This window comes from Chiloscyllium plagiosum, unplaced genomic scaffold (genome assembly GCF_037043375.1).
Source record: "Chiloscyllium plagiosum isolate Xiang-an unplaced genomic scaffold, Cpla_swu_hap1 HiC_scaffold_1, whole genome shotgun sequence".
NCBI classification, from domain to species: domain Eukaryota; kingdom Metazoa; phylum Chordata; class Chondrichthyes; order Orectolobiformes; family Hemiscylliidae; genus Chiloscyllium; species Chiloscyllium plagiosum.
Window position 1 is genome coordinate 34,655,943 of NW_028270139.1, and position 25,233 is coordinate 34,681,175.

The 25,233-nt window shown below is 42.0% G+C and overlaps 1 protein-coding gene across 2 annotated transcripts in view; it reads right to left on the minus strand.

Moving 5' to 3' along the window:
* The window catches only part of antxr2a (ANTXR cell adhesion molecule 2a), a 235,052-nt gene that overhangs the window by 133,357 nt on the left and 76,462 nt on the right, over positions 1–25,233 (minus strand). For both annotated transcript variants that reach the window (XM_043696278.2, XM_087985795.1), the window contains exons 8-10: positions 21,760–21,820; positions 10,104–10,202; positions 7,539–7,611 (exon numbers count right to left, since the gene is read on the minus strand). In XM_043696278.2, coding sequence (XP_043552213.1) covers positions 7,539–7,611; positions 10,104–10,202; positions 21,760–21,820 — 233 coding nt within the window. The remainder of the gene's footprint in view (positions 1–7,538; positions 7,612–10,103; positions 10,203–21,759; positions 21,821–25,233) is intronic.

Consider the following 25,233-nt stretch of genomic DNA (forward strand, 5'->3'; position numbering starts at 1 on the left):
GAAAAACATTAAAGTCCACAGTCAATTTCAACAAGGGGTTCTGTGTAATGTCAAATTTTATAGTCACTACAAAACACCACCACCGTCACCTTCCCCAACAAACATCAGACCAGGAGTGCCAAAATGATAAATGTAAACATTTCCCTCTGACTGAATCGCAAAAGGGGAAGAAGAATGTTAATATTCAATTGGACCACTGTTTAACTGTAGCACCACACCTCGATTTACATGATTTCACTCAACAACTGACAATGCCTTGGAATTTTTGTTCAGTAGTTTGAGAAACTACAATGAAGAGCATTATAATATAGGTCACACCCCCCGCCCCCCACCCAACAAGGTATAAAAGAGTAAGATTGAAGCTAGGATGATCCCAAGATTTGTATCCTGAGAATAGGGAAGAAAAGGGACAGGTATCTCATAACAAGCTTCAACAGGTTCAACTTTATTGAGAGCACATCTATCACTGATTACCTTCTCTCTTCCACCTTTCTTCTATTCCTGAGAGAAAAATATCCAATATATTGGATAATTCCAGTTTTTGGATGGCTAGATCTGAGATAGAGGGCTAGAGGGAAAAAATTGTCCTGGAAAAGAAGTGAGATCAGGAAGCTGCAAGGTCAAGAGAAGTTGAAGTCACTTTTGATGCTTACTTACAAAGTGGGGAATATTATTAGATTAGATTAGATTACTTACAAAAACAGGCCCTTCGGCCCAACAAGTCCACACCGACCCGCCGAAGCGCACCCACCCAGACCCATTCCCCTACACCTAACACTACGGGCAATTTAGCATGACCAATTCACCTAACCTGCACATTTTTGGACTGTGGGAGGAAACCGGAGCACCTGGAAGAAACCCACGCAGACACGGGGAGAATGTGCAAACTCCACACAGTCAGTCGCCTGAGTCGGGAATTGAACCCAGGTCTCTGGCGCTGTGAGGCAGCAGTGCTAACCACCGTGCCACCGTGCCGCCCTATTATGAAAGCACATTCTTGGCAAATGGGCAATGCTTCTCCTTAACTAATACATAATTGGAAAATTTAAACCACAGGCTGATTTAGGATGATGGTGCGGTAAAAACTACAAAACTTTTTTCAAATTGTGAATTAGGCAAAATTAAATGATATGGGCAATCTGTCATAGCAACATAATGTTAATCTAGGTAACACAGGATGATAAAGATCTAGACACTCATGCAGAACCAATCTGATCACACATGTTAACAGAGCAAAAAAGTAAACTGTACCAATATCCCATGCACCATAATGTACACAAACAAAATAAAACCAAATATTATACATTTAAGAACATGTACTTTTAAAAGACTGTACTTTTTCAAATCTATAAAATTAAAATTCAATATACCTTTGTTTTTATACAAATACAAGAGTGAAGAAAACTCTGAATGCCTAATTCTTTGTTTTTATACAAATTGTCATGTTCTGACATCATGTACTAGTAAGCAACATCACATTAACCCTATATCATCAATAACAATATACAGCTTTTGTAGACTGGCACGTTAGATACTGTAAATAAGCAGAAAAAACCCTTTGTAAACTAAACTGGCTTCTTTGAGATTTAACTAAAATATTTTAGCTAATGCACGACAATGATCCTTTGAAGTTAGTTGAGAAACAGATAAAAGGCTGTAATTTATAAACCTAGCTAAACAGGAAGTGGAAGTGAAAATGTTCTTATCACTGCTGATAAGATCAAGAATGAAATATGTCTAAGTGCAATTTGTTCAACAATAAAAAAACAGACCTAAGCCTTGCTCTACATCTAAAAACTTTGTTGGAGCTTATTCACTCATTTCACTAAGAAGTTTGCCGGTCTTTTTTTAAATCAAGGATAACTCTGAGAACAAAATGCTAATCTGAATGAGCAGATTAAAAGTCATTAACATCTATGGTGAACATATCCAGTGGTTAAAGCACTGAGCATCTGGTGGGGGAAAAGCCTGGAGGGTGTGTTGGAGAAAGCCTTTAGCTACATTCCCTGAGGTCTGGGCTTGCATTTGGGAAAGCCTAGAGCATCGTTTGAAGAGGCCTGAAGTGGCTATTCTGGGAAGTTACAAACATCTGTCAAATGAACTCTGGAGTTAGAAGCAAACAGTCATCAGAGAAAATTCTATCAACAATTCTTACTCCAGGCACTACAGTTAAAAGTAGGAAAGCTGTCAATTTTATTATTTATCTTAATTTGTGTCTTGCAGGGATCTGAGATTTTGGCCAATATCATAAATCACAATATGATTTATCTCAAATTGGGCAAAATTGCACTTTGAGATGTGACGTATGAATGTACCAAAACGTTTTTGACTACACATGACCAAGATGTTAACATGCTTTACAAAAGGAAATGAAGTATAATTTTAACCTCAAACTATTTAATTGGATATCAGGATGTCAATAGTTTGCAGATTGGAAATGCTCCTGGGATTTTAGGGCTCGAAGGCCATATCTTCATGATATATTTCTATGGATGGAATCTTCTTGAAGTCTGAATGATGTGGGTTACAGCAACATTTTACTCAGAATTAGAGAGAAGTCTAATGAGGCCAATCTCAACTTAAAGAGCATTTTGCTCCATCTCTTATGCTTTTCAGAAGTGCCGAGACAAGTTTTTCACTGCCCAATGGCGAGTTATCAATTGATGGTAATTTTAGCTTGTTAAACATCTTGTTAATACCATAATTTGCCTCCCCAATACTCAGCTTTCTATCTTACTCAAACTCACCAAACAAGCTAGACATTGACAAAACCCAACATGTAAAGCACAAAGAGTACCTAGCAGGTTCAGCTCAACACTTGCTTTATGTTGAACACCAGACACCAACATCTGCGGGCATGTTCCATGAGCACAAGCAACATGCAACCCCCATCACACATACTGACAGTGGATATATGCCAGCCTCTAAGAATGCTCATGGTACATCTCTGATCCACTTACATTCCACTTCTGCACTTCAATATATTCCGTGGGTTGCAATGGTAACCATCATCACAAAGCTGCAGCTGTGACACTGTGTGCTCAAGAATACACCCAGCTCAGGGACTGCACTGGACTGCATCTCCAGGCTCTTTGCTCACAGTTACAGCTTACTGCCTCTCTGAGGCTTACAGGATCACTTACAGCTTGCCATGCCTTTCTGCACTTTGTCCCCTCAGCCTGAGATACCAAGCTCATATTCGTTCTGACTTGCCCGGCTATTTAGCACAAATACAAAAGGAAGGAAACTTGTTATGATTGTCTGCAGGCCTCAGTCAAGGGAGAATAGCTTTCAGTTAGGGAGTAACAATGCAATACGTTACAGACAGCTTCCAATACCAGTTGAGGATCTTAGACACAGTAAGTCAGCTACTGAAGACAGTCAAAGTTATCTGTGAAAGAATATGAAAGCAGGAGGGACAGTGTTACTTTTGGTGCAGATGGGGTGGTGTCCCAACTGACTAATTATATGTGGCCCAGAGCACATGCAGGGTTAGTGCTGTCAGGCATTGGCGTGGGTGACAGTGACTGAAAGGTGTTGCAGGAATTCGTGAGAAGCGTAGAGCATGAGCCTTGGAGGAAAGTTTGTACAGTAGCTGAAATAGAGTGAACCCGAGGTATCAGAGACAAAATGGTGGCCCTTCTACTGGTGAAGTGAAGGAGGTCATGGACCTTTTCGTATGATGCTGTGCATTCCTTCAGATGACTGAGACTGCGTAGATTCTGGAGGCATCCTCACAATATGGTCTGCTGTCATGGCTTTCATTGATGGTCCTTGGGGAAGAGGAAGTTGAAGTTCTGCGCCACCCCATTCACCAGGAGCTCAATGTCTCTGCTTGCACAGCTCGGTGCCCATTTCCCCCTGTCTGCTGTGCCCTTGGCAAAGCTCAGGAACCATACAGAGCAGCTGTGAACCGATGGCCCTTGCCTGTCATAAGAGTTACATGCAAACAGATAAATTCCATGGCAGCAGTGGCTCAGCAATAGACAATCAAGAATCTCAAGCTAATGTTCTGGGGACAGACAGGTTCATACCCCACCACAGCAGGTAGTTGCATATGAATTCAATAAAACTCTGCCATGTGAAACTAGCCATTATGTGATCACGTAGTGACTGGTGATTATTATAAACACACTTTTAGTTTATTCATTTCTTTTAGGGGAGAAAATAGATGCTGGCCCAGCCAGCGCTAGCCACATCATATGAAACAATTTTGGGCAGTCTCTCAGTTTGACGTGCGTTGCAGTTTTCATTTTATCCAAGTCACTGAGCCACTTCAGGAATTCCATCATGAACTAATTCCTTTGTTCCTGATTGGACTTCATCAACTTTAAAAGCCCATTTCAAATCCATTCATGTTTACTGTTTGATAGTGAGGATTCTTGGTTCTGAAAGATGCATATATTTTCAGAGATTTATTTGACTTTGAGTTGTAACCTGGTAGCCAACTGCCCTTTAAATTTCAATGTGATCCCTCCTGGACTTTGGAAATGGAGTGAAGATGACTGTCAAATTACTTAATTCAGCAACTGCTACTCATTGGAAAATATTGAGTTTGCTGCTCCTACATTGAGTTTCAAATCTATAAGGTGTCCACCGACTTGGTGTTAGTGCACTTGCATTTGTTTTTAATTCCTGGATTCCCCAAATAAGGTTTACATTTCTGCCTTCTGGTTCTTCCATTTCTTGAATGCAGCTTTCCTTCTGCTCACTGAATAATCCTTTCTAGAATGTTATCCTGATTCATAATGACCTGCCTAGCCACAGGAGGAGCTGCATGCAGTTCAAGTGGGACACACTTCACAATGGGAGTATTGTAAAACAGAGAATACTCTTCCCTTACCCTTCTATGGATTCTGTCTCAATGTGCATAGCATGAGAGATTGTGACCAATTCCACTTTGCCATATCCTGCTCTTAAGTAGTGTTTCTATGTTCCTATTGTATTAATATTTATTCAGGAGATGTAGGCATTGCTGGCGAGACCAGCATTTATTGTCTGACCCCAGCTGATGTTGAGAATTTGGTGCTGACCTGCCGCAGTCCATTTGCAGTAGGTTGACCCACAATGCTGTTAGAAAGGAAGTTCCAGGATTTTGACCCAGTGAGTGGCAATTTATTTCCAAGATAGGATGGAAAGGAATTTGGATGGGAACTTGCTTGTGGTGGTGTTCCCATGTATCTGCTGTCCTTGTCCTTCTAGATGGTAATGGTCATGGGTTTGGGAGGTGCTGCCAAAGGGTGAATTTCTGCAGTGCATCTTGTAGATGGCACACACTGCTGCTACTGATTGTAGTTGTGGAGCAAGTGGATGCTTGTAGATGTCAAACCAATAAAGTGGGTTGTTTTATTCTGGATGGTGTCTAGCTCCTCGAATGTTGTTGGAGGTGTACCCATCCAGCCAAATGGGAGGTATTCCATCACACTCCTGACTTGTGCCTTGCAGATGGTGGACAGGGCTTTGGGGAGTTAGGTAGTGAGTTATTCACTGCAAGATTCCTAGGCTGTATTCCACATGTTCAATTGGTTACCGATGCAGTAAGATGGAATCCATTTCCGTTTACTGTGAGAACATTTCATCCTGTACCGCTTTCCTCTTTTCTCTAATTACTGGGTAATATTTTCTCAAGCTTTTCCCCAACTTGCTTCAAGTTGTATCCTTCAGGCCCTTGGCCACTGTTCCTAAATGCTGCTGGGTTCTGCACCACATTTTGTTGTCTCCTTGAGGATGTTTGGGATGCACTTTTCTACAATAGAATTGTGGTTCACATCTGATGACTCAGCATGAGTTCTGAGCTGTCGCTCCTTCTTCTAAAGTCTCTCTACCATCATGTGATCCTGACATCATAATGGACAAATCTTTCTAAGTACATGTTCAATAGTTAACCTTTTATTCTACTCTTTGCGCCCCTCAATCTGGTGTGAATTGCAAGCTGCAGAGGTACTTTCCAATCCATTGTACTTCTGCTCAAAGATACCCAAAGTAAACAAATAGGAGGCTGGAAGAACACAGCAAGCAAGGTAGCATCAGTAGGTGAAGAAGTCAACATTTTAGGTATAACCCAAAGTTACCAAGAATTGCCATCTGGTCAGCCAACACGTTCCCTGAGTTTTGCCTGTATTAATTTAGTGTAGTGAAAATCACATTAGTCAAACACAACCTGCCTTTTACAACTCTGAGCCGGCTCTCCTTAAATAACTCCAATTTCTCCAAGTGCCTGGTGACCACAGCCCCACCCCTCCTCCCTCCACCCTCCCCTACCCCTCCCTTGCCTACAATTCTCACCAGTTTTGTTAAAATGACTGGCCAATAGAAGTAGTCACCCTGCAGCCTTTCTTGAATAAAAGGCTACCATATTCCTATACCCCCTTTCAATCGCAGACCAGGCAACTTTTGCTTTCTTTCCCACCCGTACATCCATAATTTGGGTCCCCAAACAACTAGACCAACAACTTAACCATTCTAAATATAACCAGCCTTGCAGTATATTCTACCAATCACCTCTACCACTGCTATCTCGCTGATAGTTTGGTAGCACCCTCTTCCTTAGTAAGGATCACTCTGTCCTATTTGCAGCAGGACCAGGTGCGGAATACCCTTCGAAACCACCTGCGTACCTGGTAGAATTTAACTACACCACCCATTGAATGGTCATTTTCACCTCAAAGGATTGGTAAAAGTAACACCCCACCTCTTATTACTAGCTTACTATTTACATGTTTACATCAAAGGGCTGCAGCAATTCAAGGATTCAGCCTCATCACCAGTTAGGTATCACTAAGAGCAACAAGGGATGGACAATATATGCTGGCACAACCAGTGATGTCCACGTCCTATGAATGCCAAAAAAAAAAAGGTTGGTAGATGATGTCTGGGTTCCCTTTTAGGAGAAAGTGAGGACTGCAGATGCTGGAGATCAGAGCTTAAAAATGTGTTGCTGGAAAAGCGCAGCAGGTCAGGCAGCATCAAAGTAGCAAGAGAATCGACATTTTGGGCATAAGGTTCCCTTTTACCCTAACCACGATCTTATTCTCATATTCCCTCTGCCAGTCTTACTTGCCTCTTCACATCCCCTCTCAAAGATCAATTCAAGGAAACCACTTCATACCTCTCTCACATTCTGGGAGCTTGCCAGAATCAGTCACAAGGAATCCTTCAACAACTTTGCATACACCTCAAGGGCAATTGGTTGGCTTAGTTAACTAGCTGGCTAGCATGTTGTTTAGAACATTGCCAACAGCGCAGGATCAGCTCTCGTTCTGACTGAAGTAGATTACGGACCCAGCCCCTCACTGCATAGCCGAGTGTGGGAAGTAATGGCAGACCATCATTAACCAAAACTGCTGAGATGAACAAGATTGCTGACCCTCACTTTGGTTAACCATCAAATGTAAAATAAATCCTGCTCATGCTGATACAAGACAAAGTAGTGAGCAACAATGAAACTGGAAGCAGGGCAGAATGTAGTGGGATTCAATAATATTCCGTCAAATGTTCAACTATTTTTAATTTTAGATGTATATGAATGGAGTACTTACTGGCCTGCTTCCTGTAGCACAGGCGCTGGACACAGCAGATAATTATCCGTTACCATGTTACTTGGTTTCTCAGCTGGAAAATGAATCATTGCATGAGTTCCTTATACTGAGCCGATTAACGAACAAACTTAATTCCAAAAGTATAAGTTAAGCATTTCTGTTACAAAGAAAATGTTAAACTTTGCAGCAAGAATAGCACATTTGTATGAAACCAATACAAATATTCTACAAAACTAACTTCAAAATCAAGTAGACCAAAATGGAATAAATTCGATCACTCAAAGGTAGAGAAAGAAACTGCATATTTCATGGCTTCTCTCAGTGAAAATAATTCTCAGAAATTGTCTCTGCATTTTCATAAACATGAGAATACTATGGGCTGGATTTAATGCAGCCTGTACAGTGGGACACATGGTGACTGGGAATATGTAAATGTAGTTTGGGGATCCATGTCATTCTTCTGGCAGTAGTAAACTTCCCACAATGAAATGGAAAGACAAGAGGATGACGCAGGATTCTCAGCTTCTTAATGAGCCATTTGACATCCAGTTTGGTAATTCAGTGGTGGCCCACGCATCGATCACAGACAGGCAGGGTCTCCTGTCAATAGACACCGTGCCCCCAGTTGATGGTCCCAATATCATGCAAGGTGAGGTTACCTAAATCCAGTAAGTGACTTTCCATCACATTAGCCAACTGTAAAAATATACGAGCTATCAGTCTAGATTTTATTCTGGGATCGGCCTTGTCCAGCATTACTATCAGCTTGTCTATCCCATGCTGCTTCTGCTGTTTGGCACAGAAGTTCTCCTGTGTTGTAGCTTCACCAGGCTAACATTTTTAGCTATGCCTGGTGTTGCACTTGGCATGCACTACTGCACTCTTCATTGATCAGAGTTGTTCTCCTGGCTTGATGGTAGAATGGGGTACATTCCATGACGTTATGTTTCAGATTGATTTCAGGTTGAACACAATTCTCCTGCTGCTTATGGCTCATGGATGCCCAGTCTTCAGCTGCATCAAAATCTGTCCCTTTTAGCACAACATGGTGAAGGGTATCTTAAATGTAGATATGGGATTTTATCTCCACAAAGACTATGCAGGGGTCACCTTAATTGGTACTGAGGTGTACATCTGCGGCAGGTCGACTAATGATGTCAAAGGCAAACCAGGTTTTCCCTCTTGTAGGTTCCCTCACCGGCTGCGGGCAGTTCAATCTGGCAGCAATGTCCTTCAGGGCTCAGCTAGCTCGGTTAATAGTGGTGCTTTTCAACCACTCTTGGTGATCGATGTTGAAGATTCCCAGCTGAAAGTACATTCTGGATCCTTGCAATCATCAACACTTCTTCCAAGTTGTACTCAACATAAGACCATAAGACATCAGAGCAGAAATTAGGACATTTGGCCCATTGAGTCTGCTCTGCCATTCAATCATGGCTGATAGGTTTCCAACTAGGAGAAAGTGAGGACTGCAGATGCTGGAGATCAGAGCTGAAAAATGTGTTGCTGGAAAATTAGTTCTTATGCCCGAAACTTCGATTCTCCTGCTCCTTGGATGCTGCCTGACCTGCTGCGCTTTTCCAGCAACACATTTTCAGCTCTGATAGGTTTTCAATCCCATTTTCCCACTTTCTCCCTATAACCTTTGATACCCATTGGCAATCAAGAACATATCCATCTCTTAGCGAGTTTTGAAAAGATTTGTAGCTCAGGTTGAAGTTTTGGATGTAGGTTTGCCTGCTGAGCTGGAAGGTTTAATTCCCCTTTCGTCACCCTACGAGGTAACATCTTCAGTGCGCCTCAAGCGAAGCACTGCTGAAAATTCCTGCTTTCTATTTATATGTTTGGGTTTCTTTGGGTTGGTGATGTCATTTCCTGTGGTGGTCAATTCCTGTTCCTTTTCTCAGGGGGGTGGGAGATGGGGTCTGAGGATGTTACGTAGTAGGGTGATGAAACATCTGGAAATGAACCTTCCAGCTTATCTATTTCTACTTTAAATGTACTCATTGACCTGGCTTCCACAGCCTTCTGTGGCAATGACTTCCATGGAACTGTACTGATTCGTCAATGAAGGTAGAGGTGGATATGGATGGGGTGTTAGGTATTAATCAGCAGGAGGTATGTTTGCCCTTATGCTGTAAGATTCCATGTGGAGCAGTGTTAGCAAACTCCCTCTCAACTACATACAATTGAGTTGCACCTCTGGTAGGTCTGACCTGTCAGTGAGACAGGACATACCCAATCATGGACATGACGGCATGGGGACATAGTCATACTCATGGAATTATTCCTCACAATCAATGTCATGCTGTGAGACAGTTTTACCAAGTACATGGTTCTCTGAATTATCAATACCAGAGAAAACCTTGCAAGAATTTAACCAAACTGTCATCTGATCCAAAAGAATAAACTTGTACATCCTTAAGTTGCAAACACTTCCTTGCTGTAGCTTTCAGGCTTTAATGTCCATTATTGTGAATATTGAAAAATGAAATTAGTCCATAAAATTAAGTGATTATCAGTAACAATATTTTGACATTAACACAGATGTGTACACATACTTACTTATAATGGTTGAATCATTTATGTAGTATCTACACACAATCAGATCTGTGCCTCTTCCTGCTGTGAATCCATTTCCTCTTAGCACAACCTCAAATTCTTCTGTAAGTGCAGAAATACCAGATCATAGTAAGGTAAATTTCATTATACTGAACATGCGCAAGATAGTATCAATACCTTACTTAGCTCTGTGCAAGAAACACTGCAATTTAGTGAACCATCAAATAGTGCAACATGTCTAATTCCTAATTGTTACCAATGGAGAATAAATGTTCTAATTAAGGTAGTGCTCAACTACCCCGGATCCTGATCCTGCTTGATACTCGTTAATATCGAAAATAAAATAATTGCATTTCCTTCAGTTAAGGTCAAATGAGGGAGGAAGAGAAATCTTCTGAGAACTGATCTTTCATTTTCATTTATCAATGTATCAATCCAAAATTGTACATTTTCGAAGGACTGCTTTTTCACAAAATTGATATTTACCCATTGCTTATTTTGCTTATGGTAATTTTAAATATTATTTTTAATGTTATTTGCGAAATTCTTTTTGTGCATTGGTAAATAGTTTGTACAATCTGAGTTTTACCATTCGAATGATTCACAGAGAATTGTATTGTATCAAGCTTAGTTTGTGCCCAAATAATACCCTGCCTTTTCGTCAGGAAGGGCACAATATAAAAGCATAATTTCTGGTTCACAAACAGTTAGCTCTGGTACTGTAAATTGATTAGATTAGATTAGCTACAGTGTGGAAACAGGCCCTTCGGCCCAACAAGTCCACACCGACCCGCCGAAGCGCAACCCACCCATACCCCTACACCTAACACTACGGGCAATTTAGTATGGCCAATTCAATTGTGTGATTTGATCATGAGGAAATCATAGAAAAGCAACAAAACAGAATAACAGAATGCCAGAATATTTCTCCAACATTTTCGGTTTTATTTCTAAACTGCTAGAACATAAAATCCCAAACAATCAAACCTACTTCAAAGTTCCATAAGACCTCCAATCGACTATAATTACGGAGGTGAATCGGATAGGTTTTGATCACAAACTCTATCTTACAGCTGGAAGGAGTCGGCTACATGTCACAAAAGGTACTTGTATCTTAGAGAAATCACAGACCAACCAGTCATTATATATTTCTCATGATTATCAATGAAAATGAAAATTGGGAAAAATGTATAACACAGTTGAGAGTGTATGCTGGAAAAGCACAATCAATCAGTCAGTCAGTCAGGCATAAGCCCTTCATCAAGAAGGGCTTATGCCTGAGGAAAGGTTTATGCCTGCAACATCGCCTCTCCTGCTCCTCGGATGCTGCCTGACCTGCTATGCTTTTCCAGTGCCACTCTCTCAACTCTGATCTCCAGCATCTGCAAAAATGTATAACAGGCAGTTGGAATATTGACGGTTAGAAAAGATCAACCAATATCAAAATTATTTGTACCTTGATTTAGCATTGAGCAAGAAGGAACTTACAGATGTTCAAAGGTCCCTAATCCTAAACAAATAGAACAGCGCACCACAAGAACAGGCCTTTCAGCCACCATTTCTGTGCCAATCACGATGCCATTCTGAACCAATCCTATCTGTCCGTACATGATCTGTAACCTTCGATTCCCTGCCTGTTCATGTGTCTGTCTAAACGCCTCTTAAACTTCACTAATGTATATACTTCTATTACCTCCTCTGGCAATGAGTTCCAGGTGCCTATCACCCTTTATGTAAAAAACATCCCTCTCACATCTCCTTTAAACTTTCCCTCCTTAACCTATGCCTCCTAGTATTTAACATTTCCACTCTGGGAAAAATACTCCAACTATCCACACTTCTCACAATGTCACATATTGTACTTCTGTCAGGGCACCTCTCAGCCTCCAATGCTCTAACGAAAAGAGTCCTAGTTTGTCCAACCTTTCCTTATAACTAATACACAATGCTGGTAAATCTCTTTTGCACCCTCTCCAAAGTCTCCACATCCTTCCTACAGTGTGGTGATCAGAATTGAAAACAATAAATGCTTAACATTTTGGAAAGCCCATCACAAAAAATATATGAACAGCCCTGACTATTCAAATAGCTTTTGAAAGCAATTTGAACTACAGCGATATTCAGCTACAATCAGTCTGAAGGAAGGAATCAACTTGCTTTAAGAGTAAGTTAGATTATTAGCAATCTTACACTGTACAGCAAAGGCACTTGCATGCATATGGAGAGGATAGAGAGGCTTAAAATCAGCATTGGCTAGAGACAAAGTAACTGCAGATCCTGGAATCCCAGGTAGACAAGCAGGAGGCTGGAAGAATACAGCAAGCCAGACAGCATCAGGAGGTGGAGTAGTCAACATTTCGGATGCAACCCTTTGAAATCACTCATTTCTATTGATAAATTTTCAGTTTTTCCACATTGGAAGTTCAATTGAAAACTTTCTTCCCCCAACCCCATTATGAAAAACAAAAGTTTAATTTTCCTCGTCAGCCGAGCAATGCAATATTCTATTGCATTGTTATGTAACCTTTTTGTCTACATTCAATTGCACACTATTCATTTTGCATTAACACCTGTACTTGGTGATAGAATCAGCTTGTTTTATTTATTACCCCATGCAAAGCTCAGAAATACAGCTACAGGCTCGGTCTTCAAGGATTCCTTTTGTACTTGGACTCAATTTACCAGATAGAATTGGGATGAATCATGCTGTAGGATTCAGATTATTGTAATGTTAGCAGTAACCCGTAAAACATTTGCAGTGAAAACAACATTCTTATTGCAACAGCACTTAATTAAATAACTGGCCCAAGGCATTCCACCTTCCTATGCAATAATCACTCTATTCCTTTTATCTATCTCATATCAACCCGATTCCACACTTTTTTAAGCCATTACTGTTTCAGAGTCCAACCCTCCCAAGACATCCAAAGTCCATTCCATACATCCCATATACTCAACCTCACCTACAAAACAAACAAAGATACTTCACATGTATTGTAAAATAAAGTATGACTCCAAGCTACAACAGTAGATATTAGATCAGATGACCAAAAGCGAGTCAAAGACGTAGCTTTCAAAAATGTCTTAAAGGAGTAAAGTCAGGTAGAGAGGCAATAAGAGAGGGGTAGGGGAGGTATTCCATTACTTAAGACACTGACAAATAAAGGTGCAGCCAATAAAGGAGAGTTAGTCGTATCAGGGATGCATGAAAGGCCAGAAATAAAGGAGCAGAGATGTTTCAGAAGGTTGCTGAGTGACAGAAAAATACAGAGATAGAGAGGGACAAGACAACAAAAGAACTTGTAAACAAGGAGGGGAATTTTAAATTCACAACATTGTTCGAACTGGACTCAATGTCATTAAAGGGTATTTGGGATGCTTGGGGTATGGGACTTTATCTGAGTTAAGACAGAGGCATCAGAGTTTTGGATCACAATCAAATTTACACAGGGTGGGATGTGAGACACCAGTAAGGAATCGTCAGTTGGTATGGTGAAATCTAAAATAACAATAGCATAAAGGAGGGTTTCAGCAGTTGGATTAGCCGGGGCATTGGCAAAGTAAGGTGGTGTTATGGAGGTGGAAATAAACAGCCTCAGTGTTGGTACAAATAGGAGCTTAGAAGCTCATCTCAGCATCAAATAAAACATGAAAGTTGCAAGCCCACAGGGCCAATGTCAGACTGCTTTCAGAATGCAGGGTAAGGCTGTGATTTTTTTTAAATACTATCAACATGTACTGAGATACAGTGAAAAGTGTTGTTTTACATGCTCTACACGAAGGTTGAACCATACAAAGTGCATCAGGATACTAAACCAGAGTGCAGAATACAGTGTTACAGCCACAGAGATGATACAGAGAGAGAGAGAGAGAGAGAGAAGAGAATTAACATTTGAAAGGTCCATTCAAAAGTCTAATAACAGCAGCGAAGAACCGTTCATGAATCTGTTCATACATGTATTCAAACTTTTATATATTCTGCCTGACGGAACAAGGTGGGGGGGAAGGTACAGATGATGTTAGTGGATGGAAAGCTAGTTTATTTGATGGACTGGGCCATGTTCATGACTCTCAGTAGTTTCTTGAGGTCTTGGGAACAGCAGTTGCCAAACCATGATGTGATGCATCCAGATAGGATGCTTCCTATGGTGCATCTATAAAAATTGGCTGGGTCTTTGTGAACATGCTGAATTTCCTCAGCCCCCTGAGGAAGTAGAGCTTTTGTTGCACTTTCTTGACCATCACACTGATGTGGGGCGGGTCCAGAGCAGATTGTTGGTGATTGTCAATTCCAGGAATTTGACACTCTCAACCATCTCCACCTCAAGATCATTGATGCAGACAAGGGGGTGTCCTCTACTCCGTTTCCTGACGTCAGTAACCAGCTTCTTCATTCTGCTATGTTGATGGAGAGATTGTCGTCTTTACACCATGCTGCTAAGCACTCAATCTCTTTCCTGTATTCTATCTCGTTATTATTTGAGATCCAACTCACTATGGTGGTGTCATCATCAAACTTGTAAAAGGTAGTTGGTGCAGAATTTGGCCATAAAGTCATGAGTATATAAAAAGAGTATACTAAGGAACTGAATATGCAGCCTTGCAGTACATCAGTGTTGAGGATTATGGTGTTGACACCTATTCTTCCGAATTGCAGTCTATAGGACAGGAAGTCAAGGATCCAGTTACAGGAAGGGGAGCCAAGACCTAGGTCTCAGAGTTTGGAGATGATTTTGTGTGGAATTATGGTGTTAAAGGTGGAGCTGTAGTCAATACGTAAGATACTGACGTAGGTGTCCTTGTTATCTCGATGTTCCAGGGAGGAGGATAGGACCAGGGCGATGGAGTTTGCTTTGGACCTGTTGCACAGGTAGGCGAATTGCAAAGGATCAAGGCCATTTGGTAGTTTGGAAGTGACGTGAGCCATTACTAACCTCTCGAAGCACTTCATAATTATTGAGGTCAGAGCCACTGGAAAGTAGTAATTGAGTCATACTGTATGATTTTTCTTTGGAACCGGGACGATGGTGGTTTTATTGAAGCAGGTGGGGACTTCAGATCGTAGTAAGGAGAGTTTAAAGGTGTCAGCAAATTCACCTGGCAGCTGGTCTACACAGGATCTGACTCAAGGCGAGAGGTTCCAGCCACGGCAATTGCTATCCATGGGTTCACTCTCAAGAAAGCCAATCTAACTGTACCTGCAGTGGTGACCATGGGTACAAGCACATCAGAAGCTGTTGGGACAGGTGACATAATTTCACTGACTTTCTGTTCAAAGTGAGTGTAGAATGTGTTGAGCTCATCAGGTAGGAACATATTCTGTTCAACTTCACTCTGTAAGCCATTATATCATGTAAGCCTTGCCACAAGTACAGGTGTCTGTGTGGTTAGTCTGGGCCTCAAACTTAGTTTGGCATTGCCTCTTGGCATCTCTGATAGTCTTGTAAAGGTTTTACCTGGATTTCCTGTATAGGTCAGGGTCACCTGACATTAACATCTCTGACCTGGACTTCAGTAGTGATTTGGCATCATATTTTGGGGATTCAAAAGCAATAGCTTCAGTATTACCAAAAATTTAATTATGGATAATTTTTGATCATCATGAAAATGTCAGATAAAGAGTCTGATAATTTAAGAGAGTTAAGAGAGTGTTCACATAAGGGCAAAACAATTTGGTTAGTTCACTAATAACACTGTGATGTAAGACATTTAATTTGACATAATTATTAATATCATTTATTTTCAAGTTTAGATTTTGTACAAGTGGCATGTGGGTTTTGGTCCGTGTGTACAAGGTGTCTTAATGATTAACCTGTTAGTATTTCTGCAACCTTTTTTAACCAAAACAGTACGACAGAGAGACTTCCTGGAGTACTAATTGAAGTTTGTTGGCATTGGGTGAATTTGAGGAGTTAGGATGCAAATTTAAACATGGAGCTTCAGAAATAATATTCTGTGCATGTTACCTGAACCATGTGACAAGTGGCATAGTATCAAACAGATAAAAGAATTAAATGGATGCGTCAAAGATTGCCATGGGAAAAAGGGATTTTGAATCAAGGATATTGTAGTTGTACTGGAAAACCAGGGAGCTAATCTGTGTGACTCAGCATCCTAGAAGATCAGAGTCAAGATCAGAGTAGTGCTGGAAAAGCACAGCAGGTCAGGCAACATCGAGGGAGCAGGAAAATCGACGTTTCGGGCAAAAGCCCTTCATCAGGAATGAGATCATTTGAACTATCAAAAGCTCTTTAAACAAAAATAAGTCAACTAAAGAGAGATTTCAAAATCTAAAGAGAGAAATTGAGACAACATAGCACTGTATTGAGTTAGTTAAAGATGAACAAAGTGGGACATGAAGGGACAGAGTTTAATGATAACTGCATCAGCAAATAAGATCCACACAGAGAATAGTGATATAAAATAAAACTTAAGAATCTTTATCTCAATGTTCATAACAAGATAGATTAAACAATTGCCACAAATACAGATAAATCAGTTCATGGACTGCCATTACAATGACACAATTACAAAGGAAACTAATGTTGGAAAATAGTTACTTTTTAAATTCATTCGCAAGAGGAGGATATCGCTAGGCAGCGTTTATTGTCCATCACCCTAATTGCCAGTTTCCTTCCCTACAAGTCTTTTTCAACAATCCATAATGGATTCATGGTCTTCATTAGACTCTGAATTCCAGATTTTCACTGAATTCACCATCTGCAATAGCAGGGTTTGAACCTGGGTCTCTGGTTAACAGTAAAGCAACAATATCACAAGATTATTGCCTTCTCTTAGTCCAGGATATTCAGTATTTTTAAGAGAGACAGGGTTGAAATGGAGAAGTGGCCCTAACCATAGGTGATGACGCAAGATTAGTAGTAAGAAAGGATCTTGTCAGAAAAGATTGGGAGGTAGAATCAGTATAAGTAGAGATTAAGAAAAATCAAAAATGCTTCTGGGAGACGTCTATAGGTCCTTTAAAAGTAGCTAAACTATTGAAAAGATCATGTAGTAAGAAATAAATAGAACTTGTAGCAAAGTAATGTCGCAAATCAGCCTGGAAGGATAAGATAGCTCAGGAATTTGAGCAACAGATGAAGCATGCTGTTCTATATTGCTACTGTATAGTAATAGGCTGAAAGCCTCAATGATTTATGGATAATATTGAACAGCATGACCCTTTGGCCATTTGCAATAAGCACTGCACTTGACCATACTCAACCAGCTTGTGTTTGCAAAACTCAGAACAAATTGTTTAATGCTGAACGTGTTCGAACAACTGGATAGCATTTGCCAATAATCCCAAGTGTGCCAACTAATTTAATATTATCAGTCAGCTTTGCAAATAGGGCACTTACGTTACCACGTAAAGAACCTTTGCAGGCCAAGCCTAGACATTGCATCATTTTTGCATTAAACAAAAGCATGGGGAACAATTGTTCCATGGTACATTCTTAATGGCAACACCTCAATCCAGAATCAACTTGTCAACCCATCAACATCTCCTTTCTTGTGCAGGGATATATAATCATCACTGAGGCTTTAATGCTCATATAATAGGAACAAGATCAAAATGAGAAGATGAGTTTATAGAACCATAGAACATAGAACATTACAGTGCAGTACAGGCCCTTCAGCCCTCGATTTTGTGCAGATCTGGGGAATCAATCTGAAGCCCATGTACTGTCCATTGTTCCATTCTCATCCATATGTCTATCCAATGACCATTTAAATGCCCTTAAAAGCTGAAGGGTCTACTAACGTTTCAGGCAGGCCGTTCCATGCCCCTACTACTCTGTGAGTAAAGAAACTACCTCTGACATTTGTCCTTTATCCATCACCCCTCAATGTAAAGCTATGTCCCCTCATGTTAGCCATCACCACCCGAGGGAAAAGGGTCTCACTGTCCACCCCATCTAAACCTCTGATTATCTATATGTCTCAATTAAGTCACCTCTCAACCTTCTTCTCTGTAATGAAAACATCTCAAGTCCCTCAGCCTTTCCACATAACACCTTCCCTCCATACCAGGCAACATCCTAGTAAATCTCTTCTGAACCCTTTCCAAAGCTTCCACATCCTTCCTATAATGTAGTGACCTGAACTGTATGCAATACTCAAAGTATGGCCACACCAGAGTTTTGTACAGCTGCAGCATGACCTCATGGATCTGAAACTCAATCTCTCTACCAATAAAAGCTAACACACCTTTTGCCTTCTTAACAACCCTATCAACCTGGGTGGCAACTTTGAGGAATCTATGTACATGGACACAGAGATCTCTGTTCATCTACACTACCAAAAATCTTACCATTAACCCAGTATTCTGCATTCCTGATACTCCTTCCAAAGTGAATCACCTCACAGTTTTCAGCATTAAACTCTATTTGCTACCTCTCAGCCCAGCTCTGCAGCTTATCTATGTCCTTCTTTAACCTACAACATCCTTCCTCACTATCCACAACTCTACTGACCTTAGTGTCATCTGCAAATTTACTAACCCATCCTTCTATACCCTCATCCAGGTCATTTATAAAAACGACAAACAGCAGTGGACCCAAAACAGATCCTTGCAGGACACCACTATTACCTGAACTCCAGGATGAACGTTTCCCATCAACCATCACCCTCTGTCTTCTTTCAGCTAGTCAATTTCTGATCCAAACTGCTAAATCACCTTCAATCCCATGCTTCCATATTTTGTGCAATAGCCTATCATGGGGAACCTTATTAAACGCCCAACTGAAGTCCATATACACCACGTCAACTGCTTCACCCTCATCCACCTGTTTGGTCACCTTCTCAAAGAACTCAGTAAGGTTTGTGAGGCACAACCTACCTCTCACAAATCCTTCATGACAGCTTCCTAAAACAATCAATGATAAAACCAACAAGGGATAAAACAATTCTAGCACTGTTTTAATGAAGATGGGTTATTTAGTAATGCCACAGTGGATGATCAAATGGACAAAAACAAAAATCAAATACAATTGAACCAAAGTGTGAGTGATATAGGTCCCTCAGGATCTCAAGCTATCTAAGAGCTGAATTAGCCTTGAATCCAATAGCAGTAACTGGAGCAGGTAGGAGTTAATGCAGGAAATAAAACTCTCACCTGAGAATGCGCATACTGATTATAACACATACTTTCTGAGTAATTGTGTCCTAGTTAATGATATAAGATCTGTGTTTTACTTTAAGACTGTCTGGACACTGTATAGTCATTTAAGAACTACAATAATCTGGCACCGTGAGCAGGGTGATCAAGCACCTTCAAACAGAGTTGAGGAGCTGAGATAAGGTTAACCTCCTCCTTTGCAACATGGCCAGTCAGTGACTGACCAAGGAACCAGGAATTGGGAGTCCACAAAGCCTAAAGTATCTCAGCAAGCAACACCAGGATGTGCAGGAAGGCATTGCAAGTAATGGAATCCTTGTGTGCTGATTGTTCAAAAGCTTTGATAGAGGGAGGGAGACAAAGGTTCCCTCCACTTGAGAGATTCACGCAGGAGCTAAACAATATCAGAGAAAGAAAAATTATGATACCAGGGAAAGACAGACAATTAAACAACCTCATGGATAAGTAGATCATTTTCTGTTTGAATAAAAGGGTATTTCCACAGCCAAAAGATATTAAACATTGCAGAGATGAGTGGAAGCAAGCTGCCTTATTGTGATAGCTGGTGCTCCTGGAGTGGAAGACATCGAATGGAAAACATTTGTACCCCTCACTCCCACTAAAAGTAAAGGATAAGAAATAAAGATTAAAATCCAAGATTGGAAGAAATTGTTGAGAAGGCAAAACAATTTAGAAAGACTAACAAACTTTTAAAGATGACGAACTTGTCCTCACGTTTTATTGAAGTAATAATTCTCTGTTTGAATGCGAGTGTCTCAATGTCTCCAGTCACTAAACTAAATATTAACCTGCTGTGGTCTGGTATTTGTATTTGCATTATAGGTGAGATTTTAAACAGTTTTAACTATAACTTGTTTCTCTTTCCTCCTGGTGATCAAGATGCAGGGATATGTTTTGTACTTTGAGTTTCGAACTTTTTGGAGCTCACATTTTAAGGATGATGCATGAAAATATAAAATCGTGAAGGTCACTGGAATGTGCTCGAAACTGGTTGGTATTAGTCAGCAAACCTTCAAAGAGGATCCAGCAGGCATAACTAGGATAATTTATAGTCAAAATCCTGAAGCTCGGGCTGGCCTGGCATCTTCTGGTCAACTCAAAAGTTAGGCACTTAGCATAATTAAAGGTGGAGCTACAATGTCATGTGATTAGGAAAAGTATGTAAATCTTCGTAAAACTATGTTAGGAGAGCATTCATTATTCCAGGTGAGTGTCTCCCAGTTAATTGTAATAAAGCTGCGTTTTACTTTAAAGCTATCCAGACTCCTTGTGGGCATTTTGGAACTGCAAAAAAAAAGTGACATACCCCAATCCAAACAAGATTCTCAAACTTAAATTATGCAGTTATGAGGTGAAAACTGACAAAGGTTGATTGGATAAATAAGGAAGCACAGCAGTAAATTACCAGCAAGAAACAAATCCAAAATGTGTTATCTGCTGCCCATCATTTTCAGAGGTTTCCAAAAAGGGTCAGAAGTTATCAGCAATTTATTTTCTGTCAAAGACAGCTTACAACCAGTCTCTTTTTAAATATCCCCAAGTCACAGAAAAATATTTATTAAGGATTATATTATGATAATTCATCTAAGGCAAATTTTTTTCTCTCTCAGCAACAACACTCCCAACATTCAATATTTGAATAATAAACCTTTCTGAAGACATGGACATGTAAACCATAAACATACATTAAAATTAAGTTAATAGTTTTAAGACTATTTGGAAGGGTGGGAGGGACAAAAGTGTCAGATTATAGCATCCTTACAGTGTAGAAGGAGACCATTAGGCCTATCAAGTCTATACCAACCTTCCAAAAAGCATCCCACCCAGACTCAGCCCCCTACCCTAGCCCTGTAACCCCACATTTATCATGGCTAAACCACCTAAACTGCACATCTTTGGGATGTGGGAGGAAACAGGAGCATCCAGAGGAAACCCACACGAACATGGGGAGAATGTGCAAACTCCACACACACAGTGACCAGAGACTGGAATTGAACCTGGCCCCTGGTGCTGAGGCAGCAGTGCTTACCACCATGCCACTCCTTTCAGATCCTGACTGTCAAGACTACAAATTAGCTGATAACCCATTAAATAGGGTGGATCACCTGGCCAAGTAGCTTTGTCATCTGCCCACCGCCCTTGCCATCTATCTCCCGAGGCAGTGCACACAATTCCATCGAGCTGGCCTCTCCCTGGAACAACAATAATGTGGGGAGGCCTCCTTAACAAAGATAAGGAAGGAACATCATTGACCTATGCTCCCTTTTCCTTCATAAAGTCGTGGCTTAAATTCATCAAGTCCTACTATTTGACAGAAGACCCAAAATGGACATTAGCTACTTTAATTTACATATATTTGAGCTCTAAAGTCTGATTTAAGTGGCTATCAGCAATCCCTCAGCAGTGCCCTGTTCCAATACTGTTTTTAGGTGTTTTGTGGCTGTGGAACTTGAAAGTGGTCACCATTCAACCGCGCAGTCTAATCTACTCCAATGCATCACAAGCAGATTTACTTACGTCCAGCACATACAGAAGATGGTTCCACATGCAAAACCTCAGTACATGACTTCTTTAAAATCTAAAATTGAAATTTAAGAAAAAGAGTGAGTCGATACAAGTAAAATAAATCATTGAAGGTAAACATTACTGTCATTTATTTCAAGATACATGCATTTCATTGTTTAATCTTATTGTGGGATAAGAATTTAAGAGCACATATGCAGCAATGTCTTTTACTTTCACGCTTTCCTTCTTTGAAATGAGCCTTAAAAGACATCTGACAATCAACTTAATTTCTCTTTATGGGCGTCAGTGGCAAACTTTTGTTGAAAATGCCTTGAGTTGTACGAATACATTAGAGATACTGTGAATTGCAAGTAATTATTGTTAAAAGAACCAAATTGTCAAGACAGATGGAAGGACAAAGACAGAATATAAAGTACAGCTGACTTCACAATGAAGCCTATACTGTTAAAATTACAAGGTAAATCATGTGCCATGCCTATGATAGTATTTATTGGGGGTGAAGAAAATCTCACATGCCATTCAGAGTCCATACCACCTCTGTTAAGGAAGACCTACAAGCCACAGGGAAATGCTCAGTCAGAGAGTCAGAAATAACTTTGGCTTCCTGCCAGTGCTCTTTTTGTTATTTCAAAAATATACTTTATTCATAAAATAATTTGATGGTCTGGACAGTTGGTCATGCCATACATATGTAAACATGTACATACAGAGATCAGAATTTATCATTTTTATACAGGTCTGTACATTTTTCCATCATATGCACATATAATTAGCTGAGGCGTCAGCAGAGCCCAAATGACTGCATGGGCCCCTGTTCTTCATTAGGCAGGCAGACTTTACACAGTGGTCTTTCCCCACCGCGCCTTGGCGGCAGCTGCCCCAAGCTTCAGCGCGTCCCTCAACACGTAGTCCTGGACCTTGGAATGTGCCAGTCTGCAACACTCAGTCGGGGTCAACTCTTTCAGCTGGAAGATCAACAGGTTTCGGACCACCCAGAGAGCGTCCTTCACTGAGTTGATGATCCTCCAGGCACAGTTGATGTTTGTCTCGGTGTGTGTCCCAGGGAACAGACCGTAGAGCACGGAGTCCCGCGTCACGGCGCTGCTCGGGACGAACCTCAACAAACACCACTGCATTCCTCTCCAGACTTCTTCTGCATAGGCACATTCCAGAAAGAGGTGTGTGACAGTCTCGTCCCCCCCGCAGCCGCTTCGGGGGCAGCGTGCGGTGCGGCTGAGAGTCCGGGCGTGCATAAAGGATCTCACAGGCAGAGCCCTTCTCACCACCAGCCAAGCCATGTCTTGGTGCTTGTTGGAAAGTTCTGGCGATGAGCATTCTGCCAAATGGCTTTGACAGTCTGCTCAGGGAACCGCTCGATAGGATCCGCCCTCTCCTTTTCCCGAAGGGTCTCAAGGACACCACGTGCTGACCACTTCCTGATGGACTTGTGGTCAAAGGTGTTTTTCTTCATAAACTTCTCCACGAAGGACAGGTGATACGGAACGGTCCAACTACTCGAAGTGTTCCGTGGCAGCGAGGCCAGACCCATCCTTCGCAACACCAGGGACAGGTAGAACCTCAGTACATAGTGACACTTGGTGTTTGCGTACCGGGGATCCACACACAGCTTGATGCAGCCACACACAAAGGTGGCCATCAGGGTGAGAGTGGCATTGGGTGTATTTTTTCCCCCGTTGCCCAGATCTTTATACAGTGAGTCCCTTCGGACCCGGTCCATCTTTGACCTCCATATAAACTGGAAGATGGCCCGGGTGACTGCAGCGGCACAGGTTCTGGGAATAGGCCAGACCTGTGCCACGTATAATAGCAATGACAGTGCCTCACACCTGATGACCAGGTTTTTTCCCGCGATGGAGAGCGACCGTAGCTTCCATCTGCCCAGTTTCTGCCTCACTTTGCTGATATGCTCCTCCCAAGACTTGGCGCACGCCCCAGCCCCTCCGAACCAAATACCCAGCACCTTCAGGTGGTCGGTCCTGACGGTGAAGGTGATCGAGGATTGGTCGGCCCAGTTCCCGAAGAGCATGGCCTCGCTCTTGCCTCGGTTTACCTTGGCCCCCGAGGCCCACTCGAACTGGTCACAGATGCACATGAGTCTGCGCACGGACAGCGGATCAGAGCAGAAAATGGTGACATCATCCATGTACAGGGAGGCCTTAACCTGCAGGCCCCCGCTGCCAGGAATAGTCACCCCTCTCAGGCTCGCATCCTTCCTGATGGACTCGGCAAATGGCTCTATGCAACACACAAACAAGGCAGGAGAGAGAGGGCAGCCCTGCCTGACTCCAGATCTGACTGGAAAGCTATCTGATTCCCACCCATTGATTGAGACTGCACTGACAATGTTGGTGTAGAGCAGTCTGATCCAATTGCAGATTCCCTCCCCAAAGCCCATTTTGGAGAGAACATCTCTCATATACCTGTGTGATATCCTGTCAAAGGCTTTCTCCTGGTCCAGGCTGATCAGGCAGGTGTCCAACCCTCTGTCCTGCACGTAGGCGATCGTATCCCTGAGTAGTGCGAGGCTCTCAGCAATCTTCCTGCCCGGCACAGCACAGGTTTGGTCAGGGTGAACCACCGACCCCAGAGCAGACCTGACCCGGTTGGCGATTACCTTTGACAGAATTTTGTAATCCGCATTCAACAGTGAGATTGGTCTCCAATTTCTGATTTCCTCCCTCTCCCCCTTCCGCTTGTAGATGAGGGTGATGATGCCTTTCCTCATGGATTCGCTCATGGTACCTGCCCGAAGCATACTGACATACACCTCCAGCAGGTCCTGGCCAATCAAGTCCCACAGAGCGGAATAGAGCTCGACCGGTAAGCCGTCGCTTCTGGCAATTTTATTCTTTTCGAAGGACTCAAAGGACTCGAGGGCCTTGGTCAGCACGTCCAGAGATAGCGGCGGGTCCACCCTCTCCCGTATTCTGTCGTCTAAGACCTCCGTGATAGAGGACAGGAATGACTGGGAGGCCGCGCTGTCGGTCGGCTTCGCGTCATACAGACTGGCATAGAAGGATTTACTGATCCTCATGACGTCAGCCTGAGATGACGTTATCGAGCCATCTTCTTCCTTCAGGCTGCTGAGCACGGAGCTCTGTTTGTGCACCTTCTGGAAGAGGAAACGTGAGCACGTCTCGTCCTGCTCCACCGAGCGGACCCAGGACCGGAAGATTATCTTGGAGGCCTCCGAAGCAAAGAGCGAGGCTTGCTGGCCCTTCACCTCCTTGAGGTCCTCCGTGACATCCACCCCCATCGTCTGCAGCAGGAGCAGGTTCTGCATACTTGCCTGGAGCTGGGACAGTTTTCCCCGCCTCTCTCTCGCCTCCTGAACACCTTTGAGGATGAAGAACCTCTTGATGTTCCCTTTTACTGTTTCCCACCAGTCCGCTGGGGACTCAAAGAGGGGCTTCACGGTTCTCCAACCTGCGTAGTCCCTCTTGA